We start from the raw sequence: 25,058 nt of genomic DNA on the forward strand, positions 1-25,058 counted from the left end.
AGTTAATAAAAATAATGAATTCAAAATTGCTTCTCAGATTTTGAATTCTTATCTTTCTTCCGAATCTACACTTTATTAATAGAATAATACAGTTCACGTAAAATTAAATCCCATGCTGATTTTTTAAGCATTCATTATAAATAAATTATATGTATTAATAAAACACGTTAGGAATAGACTATCGATAATACAAGAATTAAATTATAAACACTATATGATGATGATAAAACGAAAAAAAAACATTTAATCAATAGTCAGCTCCAGTGCAACTTCTGGGAGCTCATCCTCTTGAAACAACTCGATTTTGCATGATTTGAAATCCTCATTATCTGTTGAATACGCCACAGAAATAAGACTGCCGGCATCTTCTTCATCATCTTCAGATGAACTTGATTCCAAATCACTGTACATACAGCTATCTTCATCATCATATTCATTAACTTCTATAGCATCCAACAACTCGGCGATGATATCCCGACAGACGGCCTCATCTCGTTCACCCTGAAATTATTATTAATTAAGAATTTTCGTGTAAATTTCAAACAAACCATTCTGGAGTTAGACAACGCTTTTTCTGCGTCGTTCAGCTCAGATGGATTATCCGAAGTCGATTGAAATTTCGAAGATGCAGTTGTAAATTGTCGCTTCCATTGCAGTTTTCTTTGCTTACGCTCAAGCCTTTTTTGTTCCCTTGAAAGTTTCTTTGCTTCATGCCTAATCACTTTTTCGCCGTATTCACTCTTCTCGATCTCGCTCTGAAAATTGTAATTTGTAATTAGAAAAATCGAGTTTCTCATACAAATGCTCCATCTTTTAGCTCAGCCCGTTGTTTCGCTTGACGAAGATCGTTGATCGATGGATATTCACGGATGGTGACTTCTGATCCATATTCATTAACTTCAACATTATCAGGATTAATAATGAAAAGTCTCCAGGTTGCACGAGAATCATATCCAGACATTCTATTTGTTGATTGAAACTGTCGTGCTGGTGCACGAAGTGATGGAACTCCACAGAACTTTTGCAGCAAAACGTGATTGTCGATTCTCCATATTTCGTTGTTTCGATCGAAGGAATCCACATCTTTCAGTCTAATCACAAACATATCTTTCTGAAACAACGTGCCATTGAATGGAACGTTATACAACCTTTTGCAAACCGAAAAATTCGAAAATTTTCTGTTCGACTGTCCGGAAATCTTCTCTTTTTTCCTGAAAACTTTGAATCTGTAATTGAATTTCATTAGGCCCGAAACCTACTTTTTGACAACCGTGGTTTTTGTCTTTTCAGCCAGCTTTTCAGCTTTTAATTTAGCTTTTTGTGCATCTCGTTCAGCTTTAAATCTTGCAGCAGCTTCCATTTTCAATTGTTTCCTAAGTCCCGCACAAACTCGTGGTTCTTCTGGAGTAGTTGGCTGTGGAGCTGGCATAGGTGGTTGTGAACTTTGAGACGAATTCGACGGTATTGGAATGACTGGTACTGGATGCGAAACAACCATCAATCCAGGATTGAATGTCGCAGCCATCGCGGCCATTTGAGGATGCATTGGTACTATGACATGTGGGTACATCTGAAATAAAGTTTTTGATTTTAAGTGATACATAAATTGGTACAAATACCCCAGCGTTCGGATTGATCATGGTCACTGGAAGCTGCATTGTTGCCAATGATTTCTGTTTCAAGGCCAACAATCCTGGAGGACAATATGGCATTGGTCTCTGATGAATCATCGGGTGGCCTGGAACCGCATAAATCGCCGGAATTTGCAATGGGGCATGGTGATACACATTTTGGCGCTTCTGAAAAATTAAATCAAAACCAATTATTCTGAATGTGAATGCTTACCACTGGACCGGGAGGAGAGAATGTTGGCATGTGTGATTGACTTGGCATTGTAGAGATCTCCCTTGGATCAACACCTGGAAGTCCTAAAACATGAGAACCCGGCGGAATCGTGAGAATTCGAGAAGCGACTGATGGTGAATTCGAAGGTTTCGAAGCATCCGAAGAAACGGGAGCGATAGGTGCAGGCCGGGCAATTATTTCAGCTTCCTTTCCAGATAAATCCACGAAAACATCAGATTCTCTTGAAGATTTCTCTGCAAATGGATCCAATTAAAAGCTGGATTTAAAATTAAACTATATTAACTAACCGACGACATTGCATGCTGGTTTATTGTCATTGTAGAACTCACAGATTTCACTGACTTTTATATCGTTCGTGTTCGCTGTCTGAAAAGTATTTTTATAGCTTCTTTCGTTTATTACGATGACTTACACTGCCGGCAATATTTAAGAGCCCTGATGGAATATATTTATCATCGTCACTTTCACTTCGCGACGGAAGCATCGTCGATTTTGCAGAGTTTTGCTCTGAGAACTGGAAGGATTTTGAGAAATCACTGCAACACGTGGCGCCACGCGAGGATTACGGTATGCGATGTTGGTCCGCAAACACCGCCACGTCAAAATGCACGAAAAGCCTGGCGAGTTTTTAAATTGAATTATTGAAATTTACCTAAAATTTGGTGAAATGCTCGCATTTTTTCTTTGAGTAGATATTTATATTTTTCATTTTTCATCAACCAGGCCTCTGAGCCTCATTCTTTATGGTGCGTCCATAGTCTGCGGAAAACGGGAATTTCCCGCGTGCGGAAGCGTCCATAGTCTGCGGAAAAACCGGAGTTCCTCGCTTTTTTTTCCTCAAAATTCAAAAAAGTAGGCGTGGCCAACCAATCAGCTGTTGTTTCTTGTTTTCCCATTGCTCAGCTTAAAATTTTACAGCCTCTAATCGGTTGAACACGCCCACTATTTTGAAATTGACCAATAACAAAGCGAGAAACTCCTTGTTTTTTTCCGCAGACTATGGACGCTTCCGCACGCGGGAATTTCCCGTTTTCCGCAGACTATGGACGCACCATTATTGTTTTTCCAATTGTTTTTTTTTTTGGAAAATGACTCAGACAGGTCAAAATGGCTTTTATTATCAGGGTTTTTGGTTGTTTACATGCCGCAACGTTCTCCTTCTCTCTCCGTCTCATATGTTTTGAATTGCCCAATTGCGAATTTTTCTGATATGTAAAGAAATATTTATGTAAATTTTTATTTCCTTGTTCCCCAATCAGCACTTTATCCACAAATTTATGTTCTTCCATTTTTTATTTTTCTCCTGACATGATCGAGAAATGCTATTTTTCATATGTCTTATCCCTGGAGTAACAAAAACGGTGAAGCGGCGAGTTCAACAGATGTCAATTCAAGTGATTCGAGAAGGACGAGGACTTGTTGTCGAGGCACCAACGGGTATTGGTAAAACATACGCATTTTTGATCCCGGCGATTGAAGCCGCATTGGAAAATCGTCAATCAAATTGCTTCGAGTCCACGAAACCGTCACCTTCGATTTTGATTATGGCAAGCACATCGGCTTTGGTGGATCAGCTTTTCAATCGCTGTGAACTCATTCTTGGATTACAGTGCATGGACAATGTTGAGCCAATCCGTGATATCAAGATTGATAAACTTGTCGCTAACCATCCTTTCACTAAAGGTAATTATTTTGCAGGAGTTTACCGGCCCCCATGTGCCGTACAAGGATTTCAGTTTGCTAATGAAATGCTTAATTTTAATAATTTTCAGGCCAATGCGACATTGCATTCTGCACAATCGGCAAACTGAAAGCGACGATTGAATGTGGCGACGTATGCCTTGATAATTTGAAAACGATTATTCTGGACGAAGCTGATAAAATGATCGACAATTGTGCTTTCGTTCCCGACATCAATTGGATCCTGGATCAACTGAAGGAAGAAAACCTGGAAAATCTACAGTCGTGCTTCTTCTCGGCAACCTATAATAAAAATGCGAATGGCACAATTGCATTGACTGTACTTCAAATGAGAATGTTGGGAGAAGACGATCCGTGGTCAGTCATTATTTGCCCAAGAATGTCAGGATACATCACACAGCGAGTTGTAAGAGTGGGAAGAGGAAGGCCAAATGATATTCGTTCACATCCCTGGGTTATCAAAATGGGATCATTCGCAAATTGATCGACGATGATCTGAAGGAGACTGGTTGCAGTAAAGATGGACCTTATAATGAGACGATTGCCATTTTTTGTGAGACTGTCCAAAGAGTTACTCAGGTTTGTGTAATTAAATTTAGATTTAAAATTTTAATTCTGTAATTTCAGGTAACCATGACTCTCCGTCAATTGGGATACAATTTCAAGCCCGTGTGCAGCATGATCACGAAAAATCAGCAGCTCGTCACTGTTAATGATTTGGAATTCCGAAAAATTCACGGAGTCGTCTGCACCAACATCCTGGCAAGAGGAATTGACGTTTCATCTGTGAAGCATGTGAGTTGAATATAACAAAGCTTAATTTTTTATATAATTTGTTTTCAGACAATCATCATGGAAATGTCGGCAGACTTTGACACCTACAAGCACAGGATTGGTAGAGTTTCAATTTCAGGGTTTTTATTTGGGTTTAATATAGGATCTCGTCCCTCATGTGCGGAACATGAGAAGACGTCGGAGTGTTGATGGAAGCCGTACTAGGAACGTCTCCATGCAGCAACCACGTACCCGCCGGAGGGGAGGTGTCGAGTCTAGGTCGGTAGGCAAGACAGGCTCCCAATGGCAAAAACACTCCGATGGCTGATGACGATACTCCATGTAGATCGGTCAGATGCGCAGAGGAAAAAACGGTTACACGGTTTCAATTATGATGCTCATCAAAATTTCAAGTATCAACAAATTTCTTTTGTTTAATAATATTAGTTGCAATAATTTGTGCAATTAAATATTTCAAAATTAAATTTCAAATCACATTTCGCTACAAAAATTCAATCAAAAGCCTTCACAAAAGAAGCATTTCGAGAATCAAAAATTCAAAGTCTCCACAAAAAGAGCAATTTTAAAATGGTTTATCAGTTTCAATTTAACAATAACTCGTAGTATCATAAATCTAAAATAGTATTATTCCAGTTATTCGTTACCTGTAATCCATCTCGTAGCTCCAATTAGAACATTTTCTAAGAAATTTCGTTGACTCAGTAGTATTTACAGTAGTTTTAACAGCCAGGCTCGTATATAATTCCCAAATTAAGCATTTCTCCACCACAATATTCCAATCAATTGTAAAATTCAAGTGTACCTCCGAGTAGTTAACTTCCCAAATCATTTAAATGTTAAAATATCCAACAGTATTGTACTAGTTAATTTAACAAAGATCAATTAAACTAAAAGAAGCAATAACTGCTCAAACAAATTTATTCCATTTCTCCATTCGCTCAGCCGCCAACGTCGAAGCCGAAAAGACCAATTTGGAAACTCACTCATTCTTACGTTAAATTTCCAGAAATTGGCGACGGGTTAAAAAAAATTTCTTCGAGAAGAAATATGGCTAATAAGGAAATCAACACTTGGAAGTCCAAAGCCAAGAAAGCCATTCTGGCATGGAACGATGTCGTGAAAGAGGCCAAGGAGTGCGCCGATTACGGCAGAAAGTTGGAGAATTTCTTGATGGAGTGGGAAGAAATCGAGCAAGATGCCAAGAAGTTGTTCGAGCTACCAAGAGGAATGAATCCATTGGATGAGGAGACGAAACTGTACATCACCAAAAACATCGAACACCACATGGTGATGTACAAAGGAAAGGAGAAGCTGGAGGAGCTGCGTCAGACAAAAATCCAATTGGAGCACAAGGTAGAGACGTGGGAGAATATGGACATGGACACTAGTGGCAACGATGGTTCGATTCTTCAAATTCAAGACACTCCGATGCCACCAACCGCGAGATTGAACCTGCAAAATTCGCCTGAAGATAAGACAGAGAATATGGATCAGGAGACTATGCTCATCAACACGGAGCCACAAAAAACTTCGGATTCCACACCGACAGCATCTTATCTGAGACAATGGCAGCAGGATATCGAGAGAAAAGTTGGAAGGATTGAGATAGTGGCGGAAAAGCAATATAGAATGCAGAAGAAACTGGACGGGTTGGAGCAGAAGCTGGACAAGAATGCGGAGAAAAGTGACGTCAACCAGGCAAAATTGGAATCGCTACTGGAGCAAGTGATGCAGCAGATTACCAAAAACAACCAATCTTCATCGACGGCAGAGCAGGAAAATAATAAATTGACCAGCAGAAAGCCTGGCAGAAACGCAGGGACGATGGGAAGAGCTTCAGCGGAGCAAGGCGATGATGGCTATTTCGGAGAAGATCCAGTTTTGGCAAATCAAGACAGATTGTTCGGTGACGACACGAAATGGGATGACGATGGTCTACCAGAGCATCTAATTCATTGGGATGGATACGAGACGAATGAGCAAACAAAGGAAGCGTTATGGGACACTGCGGAGTGTCAAAGAGTGATCAACGAGACGGTCAAAAGTATGGAACCTTTCGATGGATCGCCGGAGAAATACATGAACTTCATTGGTGTTTTCGAAAGTCAGATCCATAACAATCCGAGATTCTCACTACTACAAAAGCAGATGGCCATCACTCAACTTCTTGTCGGAAAAGCAAAACAATACAGTATCACTAATGGTCATTCGAAGGAAAACTACTATCTGATCAGAACAAATCTCCACACTACCTTCAACTGCGGTCGTTTCCAGAAAGACTACCTCACGAGAAAAGTGAGAATGATGACATTCAAACCAAATTCGACTATTGAGGAGGTTGAAGAGTCGCTGGCGACATACGCGGGAGATGTCAGACGGTTGAAAGGACTTGGATTATACGTTGACGATTACAAATACCTGCAAGAATTCACTGATGCACTGCCAAAGAAGATCAGAAAGAGAGTGGAAGCGTATAATATGTCAGGAAACAGGACTTTCGAATTGTTGATTACGTGTACTCAAGCGGTAATTGCACAGCTAAAAGCTCAAGAAAATCGTGAAGAAATGGAAGAAAAAGTCGTGGAGAAATCGGTGAAGCCAGCTCGAGTAAAGAATGTGTCGGCAATGAGAAGCTACAACAACGAAAACGACATGGTGCAACGACCGGATGATTCAAAGGATTCGGACCCCTCTGGGTGGCAGACAGAGCGGAAAAATCGATATTTTCGGAGCCAGAGGCAGCTGACGAGCAATTCGGATGTAGAAATGGTGCAGGAGCGGATTTGGATTTGGTCTATAATGGGAGCAACGATTTAGCGAAGGAGGAACGGTAGGACTGGAGGTCCTCGCCGAGATCGGAGCCAACTTCCAGGATAGGAGCCCAATCTACAGTCTGCGAAGTCTGAGCAGCAAAAGCGGAGCTGAGTTTAGAGGAATTAGATGACCGGGGTAAAACTGGTCAAAGGAATCCCCCTAAAGCTGAGTGTAGCGAGCTCAGGTGGCAAACGGGTTACGTTTTCAAGTTTCAATATCGCTCGGGGGGTGTACGTCAGGAGCTTATAAGTGGCAGCAAGGACTGGCACACTCCACGTACAAAAATGTTCCAAAATTGGAACAAATGTCCACTAGGGTTTATAAATTCAATTTAAGAGGGGTAAAATTTACATTTGAGGGGGTAATGGAGGCCGAACCACCACCAAAATACTTTTTTCACCTCTAAATCTCCTCATCTCTACACTCTCTCACCCACTCTCTCTTATAAAAATTTGTTAAACTCTCTTATCCATATTTCACTAACTTACCGCTCTCGTGTCGTTGCTCTCTCGTACATCGTTATTATTCGTGTTCGTCTCGTTATTTGTCTAATCTAAATATTTTAAGGTAATTATGGCGGTTCGAGACCTGCAAAAGGAGGTAAACAGCTTGAAAAAAGAAATCACGCGTCTGAGACGTCAAAGAAAAAAGATCCGTGAGGAACGCGAGGAAGAGGTGGATGTGTTGAAAACGAGAACCGAAGCCGCAACTGAAATGTGCCAGGTAGCCGGAGAATTCATCGCACAGAAGATCAAAAGCTGCGACGAGCTGCAGCACGAGAACAGAAGACTCCAGAGAGAAAAAGAGGAAAGAATCTGGTTCCGGGAGGAATATGGAAAGCTGCTGCAGCAAAAGACGGAGTACGAGGAGGAACAGAAAAAGATGATTGAAAAGCTCGAAGAAGTGGTACAAGACAAGAACAACATCATCCACAACCTACTGGCGAGATCAAATCACTTCGCTATGGAAGTTGGGAGATTGCACGAGCAGCTGTTGGAGCTCCGCGAGCAAGAAGCGGCAAGGGAACAACAGGAACATGCTGATGGAGTAGTTGAGGATCAGGAAATGGTGGCAGAAGCAAAAATCTTTCCGATTTTCACTTGCCACGTTCACAAACACCGGTTTTTATATGTTTTTCGTTTAAAATTTCAAAATTTGCCAAAATTTCCAATTCTTTGTTTTAATTCCATTTTGTATTTCTTTGTTTGTCCTTAAAAAACGTGTTTGAGAGCACGATAAATACCTATATTTCAGGATCCGGGTTTTTGGTCAGACGTCGGCCGATAGCGGAAGAATGGAAATGGTATAGAGACGGTAAAATTAGCGGCCCAAACTAATAAAAATTCAAATGCGGAATGCTAAATCGTTCTGGAGTTATTGATTTTCACTGGGGATCCCGATTCTGTAGTTGGATCCAAGTCGAGGAGCTGAAAAGATTCGTCGTCTCATTATGGCGAACGAATGCTCAATTGACATTGCCGGAACATCACAAATCGATATTCGAAGCGATACAAGGTGGAAGGTTGACGAGACAGTTGATGGAGAAACTCAGAATTATCAAGGAAAAACTATGGAAAGAGTTCAGCAAATCATATATAGCAGCATTGAGAGATGTGGAGCGTAATAAGAAGGCGACGTCGAGGCTGAAACCTGAAATTGGTCAAGTGGTTTTGGTATTCCAGAAATTGCTACCGCGTTATGCATGGCCAATGGCGAGAATCGTGGAGCTGAACAGGAAAAATCCGGATGGAGAAGTACAATCTGTAATGGTAAAAATGGGAAAGAGAATTGTCGAGAAACCAGTGAATCTGCTGATTCCACTGGAGAATACGGGAATTCGAATTCAAGAAGCTCAGGAAGAGGAAGTTCCAGGCGATGTCATGGCAGCCGAGGACGTGGATGCGGCCGATGAGCAGGAAGCGGGAACAGCTGAAAATCCAGAAGAAGATATTCCGAAGGAAGGCGCAGTAGCAGAAGAACAGGATGTGGATGTTGACAAGGATCCAGAAGAAGAGCGAGAAAATGGACGTGCACACCTGAAAAGAGCTGCAAAAACAAGACCTCTCAGAATTCCAGCCAAATTCAGAGAGTTTTCTTTCCCCGGTGTATCGCGCAGACCAGCTCTACGCGAAGGAAAGGAGGAAGAAATCGATAATCGAGTGCAGAGGAGCGCATTTGCGTCGACAGAAATGCGGCAAAACGTTAGGTTTAAATATTAAATTTTGACCTGCCAGTAATTCCTTTTTTGTGTAAAATTTGTTCATTTACCCGCCAAATTTTATTGTTAATTTGCTCTCTTCATGTTTTATCATCCTTCAATTTCTCAAACTATTCATTCCTCCCGCTGAACCCACCTAGGGGTAGGTAGGGAGTTTTATTCCGGTCTCTCTATTTCCTCTTTTAACTCCCTTCACTACTTGTTCAACTGGAATGCTTCATTCTCATCAAATTGCACCTCACAGCGCCTCAGATCGGGAGAGAAGAGCTAAAAAAGTGGTTTTGGCGCGGGAGCGCATTTGCTGCAGACGTCGCACAAATTGGAATTAACGTATAGCAAAACAGTAAAATATCGTCTTTTTGCTGGATTTTAGGGATTTTAAAGCAATTTTCAACATGCGGGACCGCCCAGGGACTGTTCGCGATGCGATTTACTTCATTTTAACATAAATTTTTTCCCAAATAAGCTCGAAATGAGCTCTGAATTTCGGCGGATCTGAAAATTTTTTTTGAACAAAAACAGAATTTTGCAAATAAAAATTGATTTTAGAGCAATTTATTGCATAGATGTTTAATATTAGAATTTTTATTAATAGTTTGAATCTTTCTAAAGAGTTTTAGTCATTAATTTGACTGATAACACAGAAAAATGATTTTTCTTTACAACGAAATCGATAAAAAAGTAAAGCAACATTTATCAAGGGAAATCTTCTAAAATTGGTTGAAAAACTTTTATGAAATCCAAGATTTCACTAGAATAAAGCTACAAATTAATCAAAATCACTAAAAATACAAATAGTTCTGATCAAATTTCAATGTTCCAATCTACCAATGGATCTATGCCACGCCAAATTTTTTAATGTAAGTGTTGCTCTCCAATTTTCCTTAAAAAATGGCTCAACTACTCACATAAATGATCAAATTAACATTTTTTACAAGTTTGGTGTAATATTTTCTTTTCCTTAATAAGAAACCATCAGGTTCTTCCTACCCTCTACGGCTCTAAATACCTTAACTTCGACAACTCCTATCTTTTCGGAGAGGCGAGATATCAAAAAGTGATCAACTGAAAACTTGTTGAGCACATCAAAAACTATGATATTCAATTTAACCTACGTTTTTATCTTTCAAGATTGGGGAGTTAGACTTACATTTGTATTGCATACTTTTTATTATTCTACTGGCTGCTCTAACTTCCTCATCTTAAGAGATAAACACATGATTTTAATTAATTATTATAGTTTTTGATGTGTTCTACAATTTCTTAGTTAATCACTTTTTGATATCTTGCCTCTCTGAGGAGATAGGAGTTGTCGAAGTTACAGTATCTATAGCTATGCGCATATGAAGAATCATATGGATTCTCCTCATGCTAAACTGCTTATCATCTGATTTTTGTGGGAAACAATGATTCAAAAATGTTTTTTCAAATGATCAAACAAGTTTTGATTTAATCTGAACATTTAGTGTTGGTTTAGTGAAGATCAACTGCCAACTAAACAGTTTCCGTTGATGTGGGCATTTTTGAGCAATTTCAAGATTTGAAACCGTGTTATTTCTTTCAAGCTGCCGTTTAAAAATTGGAATCAAACATATTGATGCTTGAAAAAATTTGTTTCGCGTAGAAATTTTGTCATAGAGTTATCTTGTTCTAATCGGTTCGAAAATCAATGAAAAATCAGCCAAATATTGAATCTGTTCAATAAAATGTTTTAAAAAATTATTTTTAAGCTATAATAATCCCAATATTGAATTATTTTTTCCAAATTTCATCTTGAAAACTCGAATAATCGAGAAATTTCGTCTGAAACTCATTTAATACCGTAAAAGTGTGCAAGCGCGCTCCGTTGGACTTTTCAATTCTCGATTTCCACAACTCTCCCGATTTGAGGCGCTGTGCACCTTAATTGTATTCAAACACTTTATTGTATCAAACCAAATAGTACTCTCAATAAATGGAAATGCGGAAGGCTAAATCGTTCTGAATTTATTGATTTCACTGGGGATCCCGCTTCTGGATCGGATCCAAGTCGAGGAGCTGAAATAATTCATCGTCTCTTTATGGCGAGCGACATAGCATATAAAAATGTTCTGTGTCGACACTGGCGCCTAGCAAGAACCTTTGAATATTTCATGAATTCAACTTTGCGAAATTTACTCAGTTTTTTTGGTTTCGCAAGGCGTAACGATCCACAAAATCATCCGAGCTCAATTTTCTAAAAAAATTCTGGAAAGTCAGGTCAAAACGTCTCGAAAAATACTAAAATGAATTTTTCTGCATACTGCTACTCGCCGCTCACATATATCTTTCTGGCGACTATGCCATTCAAGACTTAACCTACTGCCGCAGTCCATGACAGAAATACCGTGATAGAAATTATTTGGATATTTGTTTTTAAAGAATCTCTAGACCAAGAGCATTCTTTGAACTATAAAAACTTGTAAGATACTTGATGGATTCCTCGAGAAAAATGTAGAAATCCTGCAGAATGCCGACTTGCGTGCCATAAAGATCGTGATCTCAAAAGTTCTGAAGGCCTGCAGCAATGTGGATGGGGATATTTTGAAAATCCAAAACGTTAATCTGGTCAGTATTTTATGGAGAACAAAACTTGTACAAATTGATATAATAACTCTCTCCACTAGTAAAGTTATAGAGCTGCAAACGTGTTACCATACTTTTGGCCCACCCTGTATGCTAGAAAACAACTGAAAACGTTTGAATTTCTGATTTTGTCGCCAAAAACCTAGCGAGACCCAACGTCAAGGGGCGGAGCACATTTTTCTGCGTCTCAATAATAATAATTGATTTGAAATAGCGAAAACAGGCGCCAAATAATAATTTCTTTGACAACACTTTGGTAAAAATTGTCGTTGAACATTGCTGTCAAAAAATAGAAGAACGGGAGGCAGAGAGAATGTCATCTGAAAACGTTCTTTAATTATTTGGAAAAAAAAAGTCTAACGGCCTACTAAATCCGAGGAGAAAACCATCAAAGTTTGATTGATCCCAATAATGAAATCTGGGAAAAAGTTCCAGAAAGAATTCAATGAAGTGAGAACACTCCATAATAAAATTCCAGCAAACACGACGCAGTGGACAATTGCGATATGTGTGAGTTTTTTGGCAATTTTCTCATACATTGCAGAAAGGGCTGAAAAATTATGACTATTATAATTTCATACCTCTTCTTTGAAAATGTATGGGGTATTATGAATCAGGGGTAGGCGGCAAAAAATTTTTTCCGGCAATCGGCAAATCAGCAAATCGCCGTAATTAAAATTTCCGGCAAATCGGCAAACCGGCAATTTGCTCATTTGCCGAATTTGTCGACGAAAAAAATTGCCGAACGGCAAAACCACCCCTGTTAGAAATCATGTTACAATTTATTCAGACATTTTCTAAACTTTAATCTTTTTCATACCTTGCTTATTTTTATTAATGATTACAGATGTCTTAATTCCCAGTACACAAATAATTATGAAATAAATTATAGTGAATATAGCCGTCGTATTGGTTGCCGTTTTAACTAATTCCGGATTTCTGGTTCTCATTAATGTGTCGTTCAAAATATGAACTTCATTGGTAAATCCGAACCAAATCGTAGTTGGTAAAAAACTGTATAATGCAAATGCCAGCCCGCAGAAGATGTAGGATTTTGACCAGAACTGAAAATTTTATAACTTTCCAAGATTATCGGAATTTATGTCCGAACTTATAAATTTCCTCAATTCCCAAAAATTTAATTTTTGAAAGATGTGGGATGTGATGCCTGGCTTAATGCTTAGGTTTAGGCTCAGGTTTAGGCTCAAGCTGAGCAGGGTGGACAACCCAACTTTCAAGGGATTTCCAGAAAAAAAGAGCAAATTGTGAAAATATCAAAATCTGATGTGCGAAGACTGTAAATCTTCCAAAATCCCATAAAACTCTACAAAGCCACTGAAAATGCACCAAATTTAGTTTAGGACACATTTACTACCTTTTCACAAGATTGTGGCCACCAAAATGATGATATTCGGTGAACAGTCAGTGAAGCAGCCGACAGAAATTGTATATGCAAAAACCACCATGTGAAATATTTGGTCCACGCCAAAAATCCCGGTATTAATTCTTCAACGAACTTCAAAAAGAATATACAAGACGGATGCATCTCCATTCGAACTGCAATCCACGTGTTCAAGTAGACGAATGTGTTCTGGAAAAGTGGTAGATCGGTCCTGTCACAAAGAAAAATATTACAGTTAGCAAAGCCAACTGAACTAGTCTATAAAATGAATTCGCATAAACTTTCGAGATCCCTAACAAAAATTGAAAGCATATCAAAAGCATGAATGATGGAATACCGTAGACCAATTCTATAATTGTAAGTATTTGTACAGTTGGGTCCAGCTTGACGTCTTCCAGTGAAATTGTGAAATTTCCAGACATTTTCACGAGCAAAGAATAACACAAAATGAATACGAAACTAAACGTGATAATGAAGCCATTTTCTCGTTTCGAGCATTATTCTGTGAGCTCATATTCCGCCGGGACCTGTGAGTGCACAATTCTGAGCTCTAATTTCGTACCCTTGATTATTCATATCAGTGTGTACTTCGATTCTTAGACGTGATGTTTCATCTGATTCATTCGCTTTTTAATTTTGTTATCTGATGACGCATGCGGTGTCTAATTCCAATTTATAATTAACATTAATTCCTAAAGAACTAGAGCATACTGAATTTGTTAGTTCCAAAAGAATACAAATATAACAAAGGTTAGCTGCCATGGGCTAACCCAGAATACTTTTTAAATAATCAAAAATATGCGAAAAACCACTTTGGAGGGGGGCAATTTTACGGGAATCTAAAGTAGTAAAAAAATGCACGCAAATAACTTCAGGTCAATTTTTTTTGGGTTTCAAGTGCACCCACATTTTTCGAATGACATAGGCTTCATTTAGAAGTCTAAAAGTGACCTGGTATAATTTTATTGCTAGTAGAAATTATTTTGAACAACACATTTATTACTTGTTGCTTATAGAGGTTAAAATTAAGAGGTAAAATCCATATTCAGATAAATAAAAAATAAACAGTGGAAAATTTATATGCACATGAATTTAGTGGGAAACAACCATTACAGTTGAGACAGTCGTTTTCTTTTTAAGCCTTTTTGGTAGAATTTGCCGTTTTACATTGCTGTCAAAAACGAGTAGAATATAAGGCAGTGATAGCGTCATCTAAAAGTTTTATTTATTTATTTTCACAACCAATATGTAGACTTACCAAATCAGAAGAATACAGCAACAAAGGCTGAATGAATCTTAATAGGAAGTCGGGGAGAAGTCGGAACAAGTTATTTAATGAAGTGAGAACAGTCCATGACAAAACTCCAGTAAAAACAATGCAATAGGTTATAGCAATTCTTGTAAGCTTTTTGGAAACTGTCTCATGCATAGTGGAGAGAACTGAAAATATGTTAATTCTAGTCTAGTTATATTAGAGTTGGATCAGATATTCTATAAAATCCTATTAAACATACTTTGTTGCTGTTTACTGAAGTATGCAGATGCCATGACTCCCAAAGCAATGAAAATGATAAAATATAATACAGTGAATATTGCGGTGACGTTATTGGCTTTTGCAAGAACTTCAGGGTATACAATCGTTACAAGTGTTTCATTTTGAATTTCCACTTTGATGGCAAAGTCGAGCCAGAAAAATGTTGGAAGGAAACTGTATAATGCAAATGCTAGACCACAATGAAGGTAGTATTTTGACCAGAACTGAACGAATATATTTTGAATTTGTGGATGGAGGTTTTTTATTTTTGCACAGTATTTTTTCATCTGTTTCGACAGTCAAATTTTCTGATTTTATGCCCGAAACTTACCATTTGCCGAAAGAATTTTCCGAACACAAATGCCAACTTTGAGCCAGTTTTTGAAATCTTTCTCGACATTTTTAATTAACATGAAATTTATTTTCAAACTGACTAGTGAGCAAATATTTTCTTATGCTTCTACGTTTATTTTTGTTACAACATATAAAATGGAATGGACAGTTTTGTAAATTCGTTGGGGAGATTTACAGCTTGCCCCTAATGTGTAAGAGCTGCTTGCCTTCTATTAAAATTATAAAATTTCTAGAAAACATCTTTAAAGGTGAAGTTTCAAAATTCAATTCTTAAATATTCACTAATCTCCCTGTTTGAATCCCCTCGAAAATGAAAAGCCACGCACAATTTAGAACCAATCGGCGACTTCGAACTCTGCACCATCCGTTTGATTGGTCGGAACGTGGGTGGAGCGAATCGCTGATTGGTCGTGCAGTTCTCATTTTGGAGAAAATTCAAACCGAGAGATTAATGCATTTTTGCAGTTCTCTTCGATGATTTTTCTGAATTCCAGGCTATTCCAATTTTTTTAAACAGTTAGGAAATTTAATTTTAAGAATCAGGTTTTAGTGTCAATTTGAAATTTTTTAGAACCAGATAAATATAATATTTATGCTGAAACTATTAATATAATGCTTTTAAATAATATTAATTACCTTATCATATTTATATGGCCAATAAATTGCAGAAATTCTGTGAACAGTCAACGAAGCTGCCGATAAAAATTGAATGTGGAGAAACCACCAGGCAAAATATTTGGTCCATGTCAAAAAACCCGGCACAGATTTTTCGATGAATTTCAGAATGAAAATACAGAACGGGAGAAGTTCCAGTCGGAGCGACAGCAAGGTGTTTGTGTAGACCAAAAGGTTCTGGAAAAATATATTTTAATCACTGTGAAAATAAAATAAACTACAATTAATAAATCCATCTGCACCAGTTTGTAAAACGCATTTTTGTAAACTTTAGAGAATCCCATTAAAAATAGGAAACATATCATCATAACTAAAGACGGAATACCACAGAATAATTCGACAATGTTGACTATTGTGTCAGATAGATCAAACTTGCCATTTTCTAAAGAAATCGTTCTGTTAACAGACATTTTGAGAACTATGGAAAGAGTAATACAAAATAATGAAATGTTTTGAGAAAATAAGTTACAATTTTGGTAAAAGCTATATCAATTAGAATCCTCTCGGGGCTGGAGATTAGTCAGATGACTAGAATTTTCGACTAATTGAAAGCTGCTTGTGTAGTTTTGACAAATAAATAAAAATAGAATTATGAATCGAATACTTTGAAGTAGCGTATGTGGGTTTTTAGCCCTAAATGACTAAAATAACTGTGAAATTTTTAATAGAAATTTTCAAAAAAATCAAAACGATTAGCAGGACTCTAGAGGAAACATATTGGCAGAACAGAAAGAAAAATTAAAATAGTTAAAATTTTTTCTGAATTAAAAAACTTTTTTGTCTAACATTTTTCAATTTTCGTCTAATTTTTGCTTTTTTTTGCACATTTCTAGCACAGTGCACAGCTTGAGATGAGATTGACTAAAACCGACCATTTATATGCAAAATTAGTAGATTTTCCAATTTTTTAAAACTAATATCTGGGTTCAAACAAACTTTTTCAAAAATCCCCGTAGCCATTTTGTTGCAAATTTTGTGTTTTTTCAGAATTTTACAACAAAATTTGAAAAGGTTTCATATCCGCTGAGTTCAAGCAGAAAAAGTAGATTTTCAGTCATACATTTTAGTATAACATGGAATAAATAATAATTTATTATCAAAAAGCACCCTAACAATAAAAAAAGAGTATCAAAGTTTGAATCAAGGTTGAAAGAAAACGAAGCATGTCAACGCCTTTTTCCTGTGTTCACAAAAAATTGGAGAAGTCACAACGACATATGAAAATGAATGTTTCGAACATATCACATTCACATTCCTTCCCATCCACATTTCGGTTGCTGCTGAATAAATCATTTGTTTCGATATTGAAGGAGACGTTGTCATTTTCTAAAAAAAATATTAACTTGGAATCTGTTGGCCAGTGACTCATTACCATTTCCATAAGATCCTTTAGAATCGGATTATTACATTTTGAATTAATTTCTTCTTTTTCTCGAATTTTCCGTTTACTCGTCCATTTGTTTACGTTTTCATCTCGGTCAAATGGGAACTTTGGAGTTGATGTTTCATCTTTTCCTGTTGAGTCCCTCGCATCTCTAACTGCTCCATACTCAAATGTTTGTGCAGGACTGCTTGTTGAACTTTCTAAGATATTTTTATATAAGCTTTGATAAAGTGTTGCTGAGAATGTTGTTCGGAATTCGGGAACAACTTTCTAGTTGGCAATTTTTGGAAACTTTTTGAATTGGTTGTAAACTTACTACAGACTTTCTAATGTAAAAGATAATAAAAAATATTTTCAAAAACTTGACAACCGAGTGATTAATAGCGGCAACATCTTTTCAGCTTTTTAGACATTTTTAGCAACCAAACTAATGCCAGAAACGCACCACCGGGCGTCTAGCACATTTTCAAAAACTCACTGTAGAACTCATCAACTTCCTGTGTAAAAGCTGTGACATCAGCCAGTTCAGTGTTATTTGGACTTCGATTTTCATATTTTGTTGGTTGCTCCAAAAACTCTAAAAGTATCGGAGCGGATGTAGTTGAAGCACTCTCAAATCCGTATCCCGACGAACTGATGTCACTGTTTCCTTCGCCACGCACTGAAAAATTGAATTCTTTCAGTTTTCAAGAACCTTTTTTGATAGTCTTTTGGATTTATCTATAAATACTCACTGAGCTCTGTTTCATATCTTCGTGATTCTTGTTTCGTAGCTCTCGAGCTTGACGAAGTTCGGTGAGTTGACGTCTCATAATTTCTTTTTGCCGTAGTCTCGATTGGTCTGTATACGGCCTCAGTTGTTGTGATAATTGGAGAATAATTCTGGTCAATCTGCAAATGATTTGTTTTAAGAATTTTCTAGGGATCTTGTTAAAGAGTCTCATTAAAAATAAATCGCAGTTTAAGCTCTTGAAAAAAGACCTAAATTTAGCTGAAATTTGAAATTTCGCCAACTTATTTTGGTTGCATAGACTGGAAAGCAATTTGTGTTTAATTATTGTCCTATATGACATATTGCAATTTTCATTTAATTAAGTACATTTCTAGCCATCAAACAAGGAATCAAATTTGGTAAGACAATAATTGATTAGAGATTTCAGCTAAAATTAGGCCTCTTATTAAGCCGCATTATGAAATTTGGTCATTTAGGGAACTCACTTCATTGTCAGCCTCGGAAGCCCCGGTCTCGTAAAATATGCTGAAACTATTTTGTTTTTAAATTCCCTATTAAATTTAATTTGTCTTACTCTGATAAAGGCTGATGTGCTCCAAAAACGTAATTTTTCTCATTCACTTGTTGATCACTTGTTTCTTCTTTTTGTTTTAGAGCTGGTGGCTGAAAAAAGTGAAAATAACGCTTAGGAGTTTGAAAAAGAGTCGAATAATCACACACTACTTGTAGGTTCAGTTTTTCTGCCGACGGAGCAGGAGGGCCCAACGAGCCAAAACTTGTCGAATATGAAGTTTTCAGTGTTTGCTGAGGGATGAAAGTTTGAGATGGAGTTGGGTAGTTTCTGAAATTTCAAAGTTTCAATTTTAGAGTTTTTGTAGTTTTTGAATGGTTTCTGACCAGTTTGATCACATTTTTACGATAAAATTCTCAAAAATTGCTGATAAGCACACCCTATAGATCAGTGACAAAACATTAAAGAACATATTGAAATAATTCTCTATAGTCAGGCTTTAGGAAATGTACGCATATTAATTGTTTGTTCCGATATAATTATGCTTGCATAGCCTCACGCTTCATTTGTCACAAAGCGCAATTACTAAACTTTTGAATTTACATTTTATAAATTAACTTTCTAATTTTTTGGTCAATCGGCCAAATCCTGAATAAAAATGTTGTTAATTAATTTCTGCATTTTTGAAGGTCAGGAAAATAAACTAACAGAATCGAATTGTCTTGTGGCAGCGGAGGAGGTGTTGTGAACAATGGAGGTTGTGGATATGACTGCATAAATGGAGGAATGTTAGCCAAGTATGATGAGGACGGTTGTAGTGGTTGCTGATTTTGATAGGAAGGGTAGATCACTGAAGGAGGTTCTGAAAAAATATTGAGTGTTTAATTCTGTGTCTGAAACTTTTTTTTTCAGCCAAAAGTGTTTCTCAGAAAATTTGAATTTTTCGCCAATTAAAAAAAAGAAAATTTGAAATTCGCGCAAGCATTTTTACTGAGCAAACTTGAATTACCCGGAAACTTTTTTCGCTCCAAAAATTTGAATTTCCCGTTAAATTATTTATTTCCGAAAATTTGAATTTGCCGCCAACATTTTAATCGAGCAAATTTTAATTACTTGACCACTTTTAGAAAGTTTCATTTTCCCGGAAGAAGTTTTCTCACTGTCAGACAATTTTGATAAATTTGATCTTCCCAAACAATTTTTGAAATGGAAAATTTCAATTAACCGGCAAAATTTCTAGGACAGTTTGAAGTTCCCGGTAAAAATTTTTTCAGAAAATTTGAATTTCCCGCCTACATTTCTACTCAGCAAATTTGAATTACCCGACAAATTTTTTAGCAAAAGGGTTCAATTTTCCACGAAAACTACTTTCTCAAAAATTTTGAGTTTCCTGGGTAGAGTTTTAAAAAGATAAATAAAAATGCAAAAATCTTACGAGTGTAGTAATTTTGAGTAGGTTGTTGATAACAAGGCATCGGCGGGGGACATAAACATCCAAGTTGTGCCGGTGGAGAGCTACACGAATTTTGGCATTGGCAGTTCATGGAACCTGAATTTTAATTCATGGACTTTCCAGGGAGTTACAATTAAAGTTTACCGAATCCAAGTTGAGGGAAAAATATAGCTGTCGTTTCATGAAAGTATAAAACAAGTGATAAGTAGAAAAATAAGTATTTTGCCATTGAATAGAATGTATCAGATCAAATCAGTAATTCAATTCACATTAGAATTTAAACAAAAAACCTCGGAAAATGTACGAAATCTGCCTTTCACCTTGCTTCTCGATGTCTCGATGTACAGGGGAAAAAAAGGCAGCACTAGCTTATTATAATACGATTGTCGAAATACGAATAATAATTATTGCTGACTTCTTCGGTGCGTTGTGGATTGTGAACGCAATTTTCGTTGTCTTTGAGAATATACGGCTATTCGTCTTCCTCTTCCATTGTTATATCGTAGGTCCAACTTATTCTCGAAGCTAGTTTCAAACCTCTGGAAGACGGAGAAGGGAGAAGGTGGATACCCAAAAACGAACGGAAACTAATTTGAGTATGAGAAATATGAAGATGTCTCATATGAGAAAAAATGATGATCGAACATCTAGGTGGGAAAATGAAAACTTAATAGGAATTTACCCTTTGGAATGTAACTTTACATTTTTACAGTCATTATGGTTTTTGAAATTCTAGTAACGAAACATTTTTGGAAAATCTTTGAGTTATTATAGACAAATTTCTCTCTTGAAATTTTTTGTAGATCGAAACTATCTCACAGAAAATCAAAGTGATCCTATAGAAGAAGAAACAAATTTTGAAATAAATACGTATACCCAGAGTGGAATAAGGATATGTTATTACGGTTACTTGTTCAGGAAATATATGACTAATTGAGTTCAGATGGAGAGTGTATTAATGCAAGTTGTGTTTTTATGTAACTGGTTCATAAGATATCTGGGAGTATGTATGCTTGATGTGTTTTGTAGGGTTTGGAATGATTTTTACTAGAAATTATAAAATCAATTTGAATAAGATATGTGTTCTCAAAATTCTGAAGAATAGTTTGGAAGCTAGAGTTTTCTTTTTTAATTTTAAAAGTTTCTGAAGTCTGCACTTTAGGGAATTCGCATTTTCGAATATTTGCAAATGTGGAAACTCTAATTCAAAATTTTCGCAAATAATTTCATGACGTATTAGCTATGAATTTTCCTTACAATTAGTATTATTTTGGCTAGTTGTGAACAGTGAATATTCACAGTACAATAAATTTCAGACACCGTATTTCTTTTACTAGTCTCCAATAGTTTTACACTCCTCGGGATCAATCGGCATCTGGATTTGTATGCAGGACTAATAAGACAACTACGGTTTTTATCTTTTTGGTATGTTAATTTAATAAGAATAAATGAACATATTTTTCAGACGTTGAATCCAACGTATTTGAATAAATAAATAAATAAATAAATAAATAAATATTACTTGTTGTTGAACAATGTTTTTTTAAAGTTAGCCATTTTCTTTTACGCCATATGGAAAGCAAATACCAAATACCAATTCTCAAATTGTACTTTCTCCTCGAAATGTTCCTAAAGTTGCCTCCAGAAGTCGAATGCAACGGTTAAGCCGTTTAATACCATTAGCGTGTGTGTGTGTGCATCTGATAAAAAGTTTGTTGCCACCAATTTTGCATTGCATTGCTCCTCGCTTCTTATCACTGCTGAAATTCGTATCATTCTGCCAATTATTTTCATTTTGAACTATTACTCCCCCACGTGGTCGGTATGAAAACCAAATCTTTATTGTTGAGTCATTCAATAGTTGCTATTGTGGCAGTGATTATAACAACGGCAATATGGCTCACGGTTAGTTTAAATATCAACTAGGGGTGTGTGAAAATTTTGTAGTTTTCCACAATTGGCAATTTTGACAATTTAAAACTTTTAATTTCGAAAGTCGACATGAGTTATTGAGTTATTATCATTTTGAAACAAAATACATCTTAAATGTTTGGAATATTCCAATTTTCAACTTTCTAGAAATTCTAATTTTTTATCGACAATTTAAACTCCTTCAGAATTTTTAGAAAATGTTGCTTTTTGAAATTCTTGCCAACTGCCAATATCATTTTAATTTCCGCACAGCACTAACCGCTATAACCGGAGCCAATTTCTTTTTCAGACTTATTTTGTAGCTGTAAATCCAAACATTAATAACAATGGTGGACAAGTTATCAACAATTACTCAAACAATTATTGCCCCACAACTGATAACACCTGTCAACTCCCTCCAATGCCAAAATGCGCGGAGACTTGCGAGTAAGTACTTGGAAATGTTTTTTTTACCCAAAAAAAGTTTAGATTTGTTGTCTGCGAATCTATTCCAGCAGGAATGACTTTCAATTCAAGTTATCCGATTTTCAACTCAACAACCGATTGTTGGATGAGACTCATGAGTGAGATGAACTTTTTCCAAATAAAAAAAACAATAAAAATGTTATAGGTGAAGCAAAAGAAGAAATTCTTATTGGCAGCTACTATTGGAGTTTGTTAGTGAAAGACACCGGAGATGGTTATACGACAGATGATACGAATACCAGTTGGAATGTGGGTTTTTATTCGGATTTGAATAAATTTTCAGCTAATTTAGAAGATGGTCTGAAAGTATATATATATTTTTTTTAATGAATTTTTTTGACAGTTTGGATTTATTTTTCCAGGAAAAGGATATTTTGAGTTTACTCCGAGTTTACAATTAAAACAGTCTTAAAACAGAATATCGTATTGCACCCGACTACTTAACGTTGAAACGTTATATCTTTGTTCATCTTTAAGATATCAATATATTATTAACTACGAAATTATAGAAAAAGAACTAACAAATATTTAGTTAGTTGACACTTTTTAAATAGGACAGACAATAATTGAGATATAAGCTGCCAAAGTTGAACAATGGGGTGCAATACTAATAGAGGAAATACGGTAACTGTTATCAAAGTTCTATTGCGTTAGTTCAATAAGTGGGATGTTTAAGTTAGAAATTTTCTAGCAAACTGCAAAAAACTTCAACTTTTTTGATTGCTACAATTCTAAAATTAAATCAATTCAAATTCCATAGGAATTTTTATTAGGGAGCTCAAATCTACAACACACTTCTCTCAACTGCTGTTAATCGAAATATTTCTGTAAGAATTGCCCAAACATATGAAGCTGGTGGTTACCCGGAAACCGACGATTTAGTTAAAAATTCCAATGGTAGAATTCGCGTTAGGAGCTTGGATTTTAGAAATTGGTAGATTAGTTTTTATGAAACAGCTCTATAACTGCAATTTTTCAGGTATATCGGAGGTATTCTCCACACGAAATCATGGGCAATTGATGGAAAACACTTTTACATTGGATCCGCAAACTTTGACTGGAGATCACTTACCAATGTCAAAGAACTTGGGGTTGCCGCATTTAATTGTCCGTGTTTGGCTAATGACTTGAAGAATTTGTTAGAAATTTATTGGAATATGGGAGCTCCTGGAGCAACGATCCCAAAACAATGGGATAATAGTCTGTCAACTCCAGCAAACCATCAAAGTCCAATGAGCGTTTTTCAGCCAACAGGTAGTCAGGCTATGTATATTTCAGTGAGTTTCATATTTCTGAAATAGTTTTCTAAAATATTGAAATTTAAGGCATCTCCTCCAGGATTCCAAGCGTGTGGAAGAGAAGATGATTTGACTTCAATGATAAAAACTATTGATGAAGCTCAAGAATATTTATATATGGCAGTAATGGACTATTCGCCTTCAACTTTGTACTTGAAAAATGCGAATAAATGGAAACCCGAGCTGGATAATGCTATCAGAAGAGCAGCCTTTGAAAGAGCAGTTCATGTTCGATTCATGGTTTCATTATGGCCACATACTTACTCAGATGTCTACGGTATTCTATATTCTCTGCAAGATATTTCAGATCATCTGCCATGCTACAAATGGGACTCTAACGGTGAGAATAACTCATTCTGGAATAATGGGGAAAAAATTTCAGACAAATGTATAAAGAAGGGATCAATCGAGATAAGATTTGTGCAGGTTCCTGAAATGCAATATGGAAAGATTCCATACGCAAGAGTTTATCATAATAAGTATTTTGTAACGGAAAGTGCCGCATATATTGGTGAGTTTTATTGAATAATTTTTAACAAACTCATGCCCGCCCGCCTCAACCAGCAACTAACATAAACTGGTTGCCGAAAAATACCAAAAATTTATCGGCTGCTTCAGCAACAAATCCGGCAAATCGCCGTTTTTTTTTTAATTTTGCAAACTCGGCAAACCGACAATTTGCCAATTTGACAAATTTGCCAAAAAAAAACCCTCTAATTATGGTTTTCTGAATTTTCTGGAAATATCAAAGTTTGAATTATAAATTTCTGAATCGAAACCATTTTCTACATTTTCCTGAAATAAGGAAGGAAATTAGACAAAAATATGCAGCTGCATGTAATTTGCTCTTTAAAAATTTCGTGAAATTGATTTTCGGCAAACTTCGAAATTTCTTTCAAATTCAAAAAAAAAACATTTCGGCAGCCAAAAAAACCGGCTATTTTGCTGATTGGCTGAATTTGCAGAACGGCAATTGTCGCCCACCACTAAACTTGTTAACACCCCCGGGCACCCGTAGAATGTAAAATTTATCTTTAATAGAATCAATTTAACATTTTCAGGAACATCAAATTGGTCATCAGACTATTGGCAGTATACAGCCGGTATCGGAATAGTGATCCGTGCGGATGATTTCACTTCCAAATCCAAACTCGTTCAACAATTCACTTCCGTGTTCGAAAGAGATTGGTCCTCAACTTACACAATTCCTTTGAAAAATTTTACAATATCCGGTAATAGGACTAGTAATTTCTATTGAGCTTACTCTTTCACCTCTCCTTCTGCTCACAAATGCCAATAAATCGTTCATCTGTGAAATT

The 25,058-nt window shown here is 36.5% G+C and overlaps 5 protein-coding genes and 1 pseudogene across 7 annotated transcripts; 2 read left to right on the forward strand and 4 right to left on the reverse strand.

The window, feature by feature from the left end:
- Positions 1–51: 51 nt before the first annotated feature.
- On the reverse strand, positions 52–2,437 carry ZC317.7 (YDG domain-containing protein). The gene is made up of 9 exons (NM_072045.7): positions 2,279–2,437; positions 2,154–2,232; positions 1,846–2,099; positions 1,620–1,799; positions 1,260–1,570; positions 1,160–1,211; positions 800–1,111; positions 549–755; positions 52–501 (listed from the first exon to the last, which is right to left on the reverse strand). Exons 1-9 carry the CDS (start codon positions 2,348–2,350, stop codon positions 244–246), a joined length of 1,725 nt encoding a protein of 574 aa, NP_504446.1. The 5' UTR covers positions 2,351–2,437; the 3' UTR covers positions 52–243.
- Positions 2,438–3,239: 802 nt separating this feature from the next.
- Positions 3,240–4,553, forward strand: ZC317.1 (annotated as a pseudogene). Its single transcript has 4 exons — positions 3,240–3,549; positions 3,639–4,146; positions 4,195–4,362; positions 4,411–4,553. Coding segments are annotated over exons 1-4 (1,129 nt in total).
- Positions 4,554–12,156: 7,603 nt separating this feature from the next.
- On the reverse strand, positions 12,157–13,822 carry srg-66 (Serpentine receptor class gamma; the record flags this gene model as incomplete). Its single annotated transcript, NM_072048.2, has 5 exons — positions 12,157–12,318; positions 12,367–12,548; positions 12,819–13,062; positions 13,374–13,589; positions 13,634–13,822. The coding sequence occupies 5 exons, from the start codon at positions 13,820–13,822 to the stop codon at positions 12,157–12,159; spliced, it is 993 nt and encodes a 330-aa protein (NP_504449.2).
- Positions 13,823–14,416: 594 nt separating this feature from the next.
- On the reverse strand, positions 14,417–16,373 carry srg-65 (Serpentine receptor class gamma; the record flags this gene model as incomplete). The annotated part of the gene is made up of 5 exons (NM_182424.2): positions 14,417–14,612; positions 14,659–14,840; positions 14,915–15,158; positions 15,925–16,140; positions 16,185–16,373. The coding sequence occupies 5 exons, from the start codon at positions 16,371–16,373 to the stop codon at positions 14,493–14,495; spliced, it is 951 nt and encodes a 316-aa protein (NP_872224.1). The 3' UTR covers positions 14,417–14,492.
- Positions 16,374–17,037: 664 nt separating this feature from the next.
- On the reverse strand, positions 17,038–20,273 carry grl-18 (Ground-like domain-containing protein; the record flags this gene model as incomplete). Its single annotated transcript, NM_182425.4, has 10 exons — positions 17,038–17,289; positions 17,336–17,547; positions 17,826–18,008; positions 18,082–18,238; positions 18,566–18,605; positions 18,655–18,743; positions 18,804–18,921; positions 19,300–19,453; positions 20,027–20,140; positions 20,189–20,273. The coding sequence occupies 10 exons, from the start codon at positions 20,271–20,273 to the stop codon at positions 17,104–17,106; spliced, it is 1,338 nt and encodes a 445-aa protein (NP_872225.3). The 3' UTR covers positions 17,038–17,103.
- A 1,578-nt stretch (positions 20,274–21,851) lies between these two features.
- On the forward strand, positions 21,852–25,053 carry T05C3.6 (the record flags this gene model as incomplete). Of its 2 annotated transcripts, NM_001129528.4 has the most annotated exons (9): positions 21,852–21,949; positions 22,266–22,402; positions 22,445–22,539; positions 22,587–22,690; positions 23,215–23,375; positions 23,421–23,718; positions 23,767–24,079; positions 24,122–24,250; positions 24,801–25,053. In NM_001129528.4, the coding sequence occupies 9 exons, from the start codon at positions 21,869–21,871 to the stop codon at positions 24,995–24,997; spliced, it is 1,515 nt and encodes a 504-aa protein (NP_001123000.1). In that variant the 3' UTR covers positions 24,998–25,053. The 2 variants fall into 2 exon arrangements, with proteins under 2 accessions (NP_001123000.1, NP_001123001.1); NM_001129529.4 differs by lacking the exons at positions 23,215–23,375; positions 23,767–24,079; positions 24,122–24,250; positions 24,801–25,053 and having other exon boundaries at positions 21,869–21,949; positions 23,421–23,668.
- Between the last annotated feature and the right edge of the window lie 5 nt (positions 25,054–25,058).

Source organism: Caenorhabditis elegans, chromosome V, assembly GCF_000002985.6.
Source record: "Caenorhabditis elegans chromosome V".
Lineage (NCBI taxonomy): Eukaryota > Metazoa > Nematoda > Chromadorea > Rhabditida > Rhabditidae > Caenorhabditis > Caenorhabditis elegans.

What these genes read in the sequence shown, in the direction of transcription:
- ZC317.7 (NM_072045.7), bottom strand. Translation starts at nt 2,350, where the DNA reads ATGCTTCCGTCGCGAAGTGAAAGTGACGATGATAAATATATTCCATCA. An exon ending in ACCAGCATGCAATGTCGTCG is followed by an intron (nt 2,100 to 2,153) that starts GTTAGTTAATAT and finishes ATCCATTTGCAG; the next exon opens with AGAAATCTTCAAGAGAATCT. An exon ending in CGTTGTCTAACTCCAGAATG is followed by an intron (nt 502 to 548) that starts GTTTGTTTGAAA and finishes TAATAATTTCAG; the next exon opens with GGTGAACGAGATGAGGCCGT.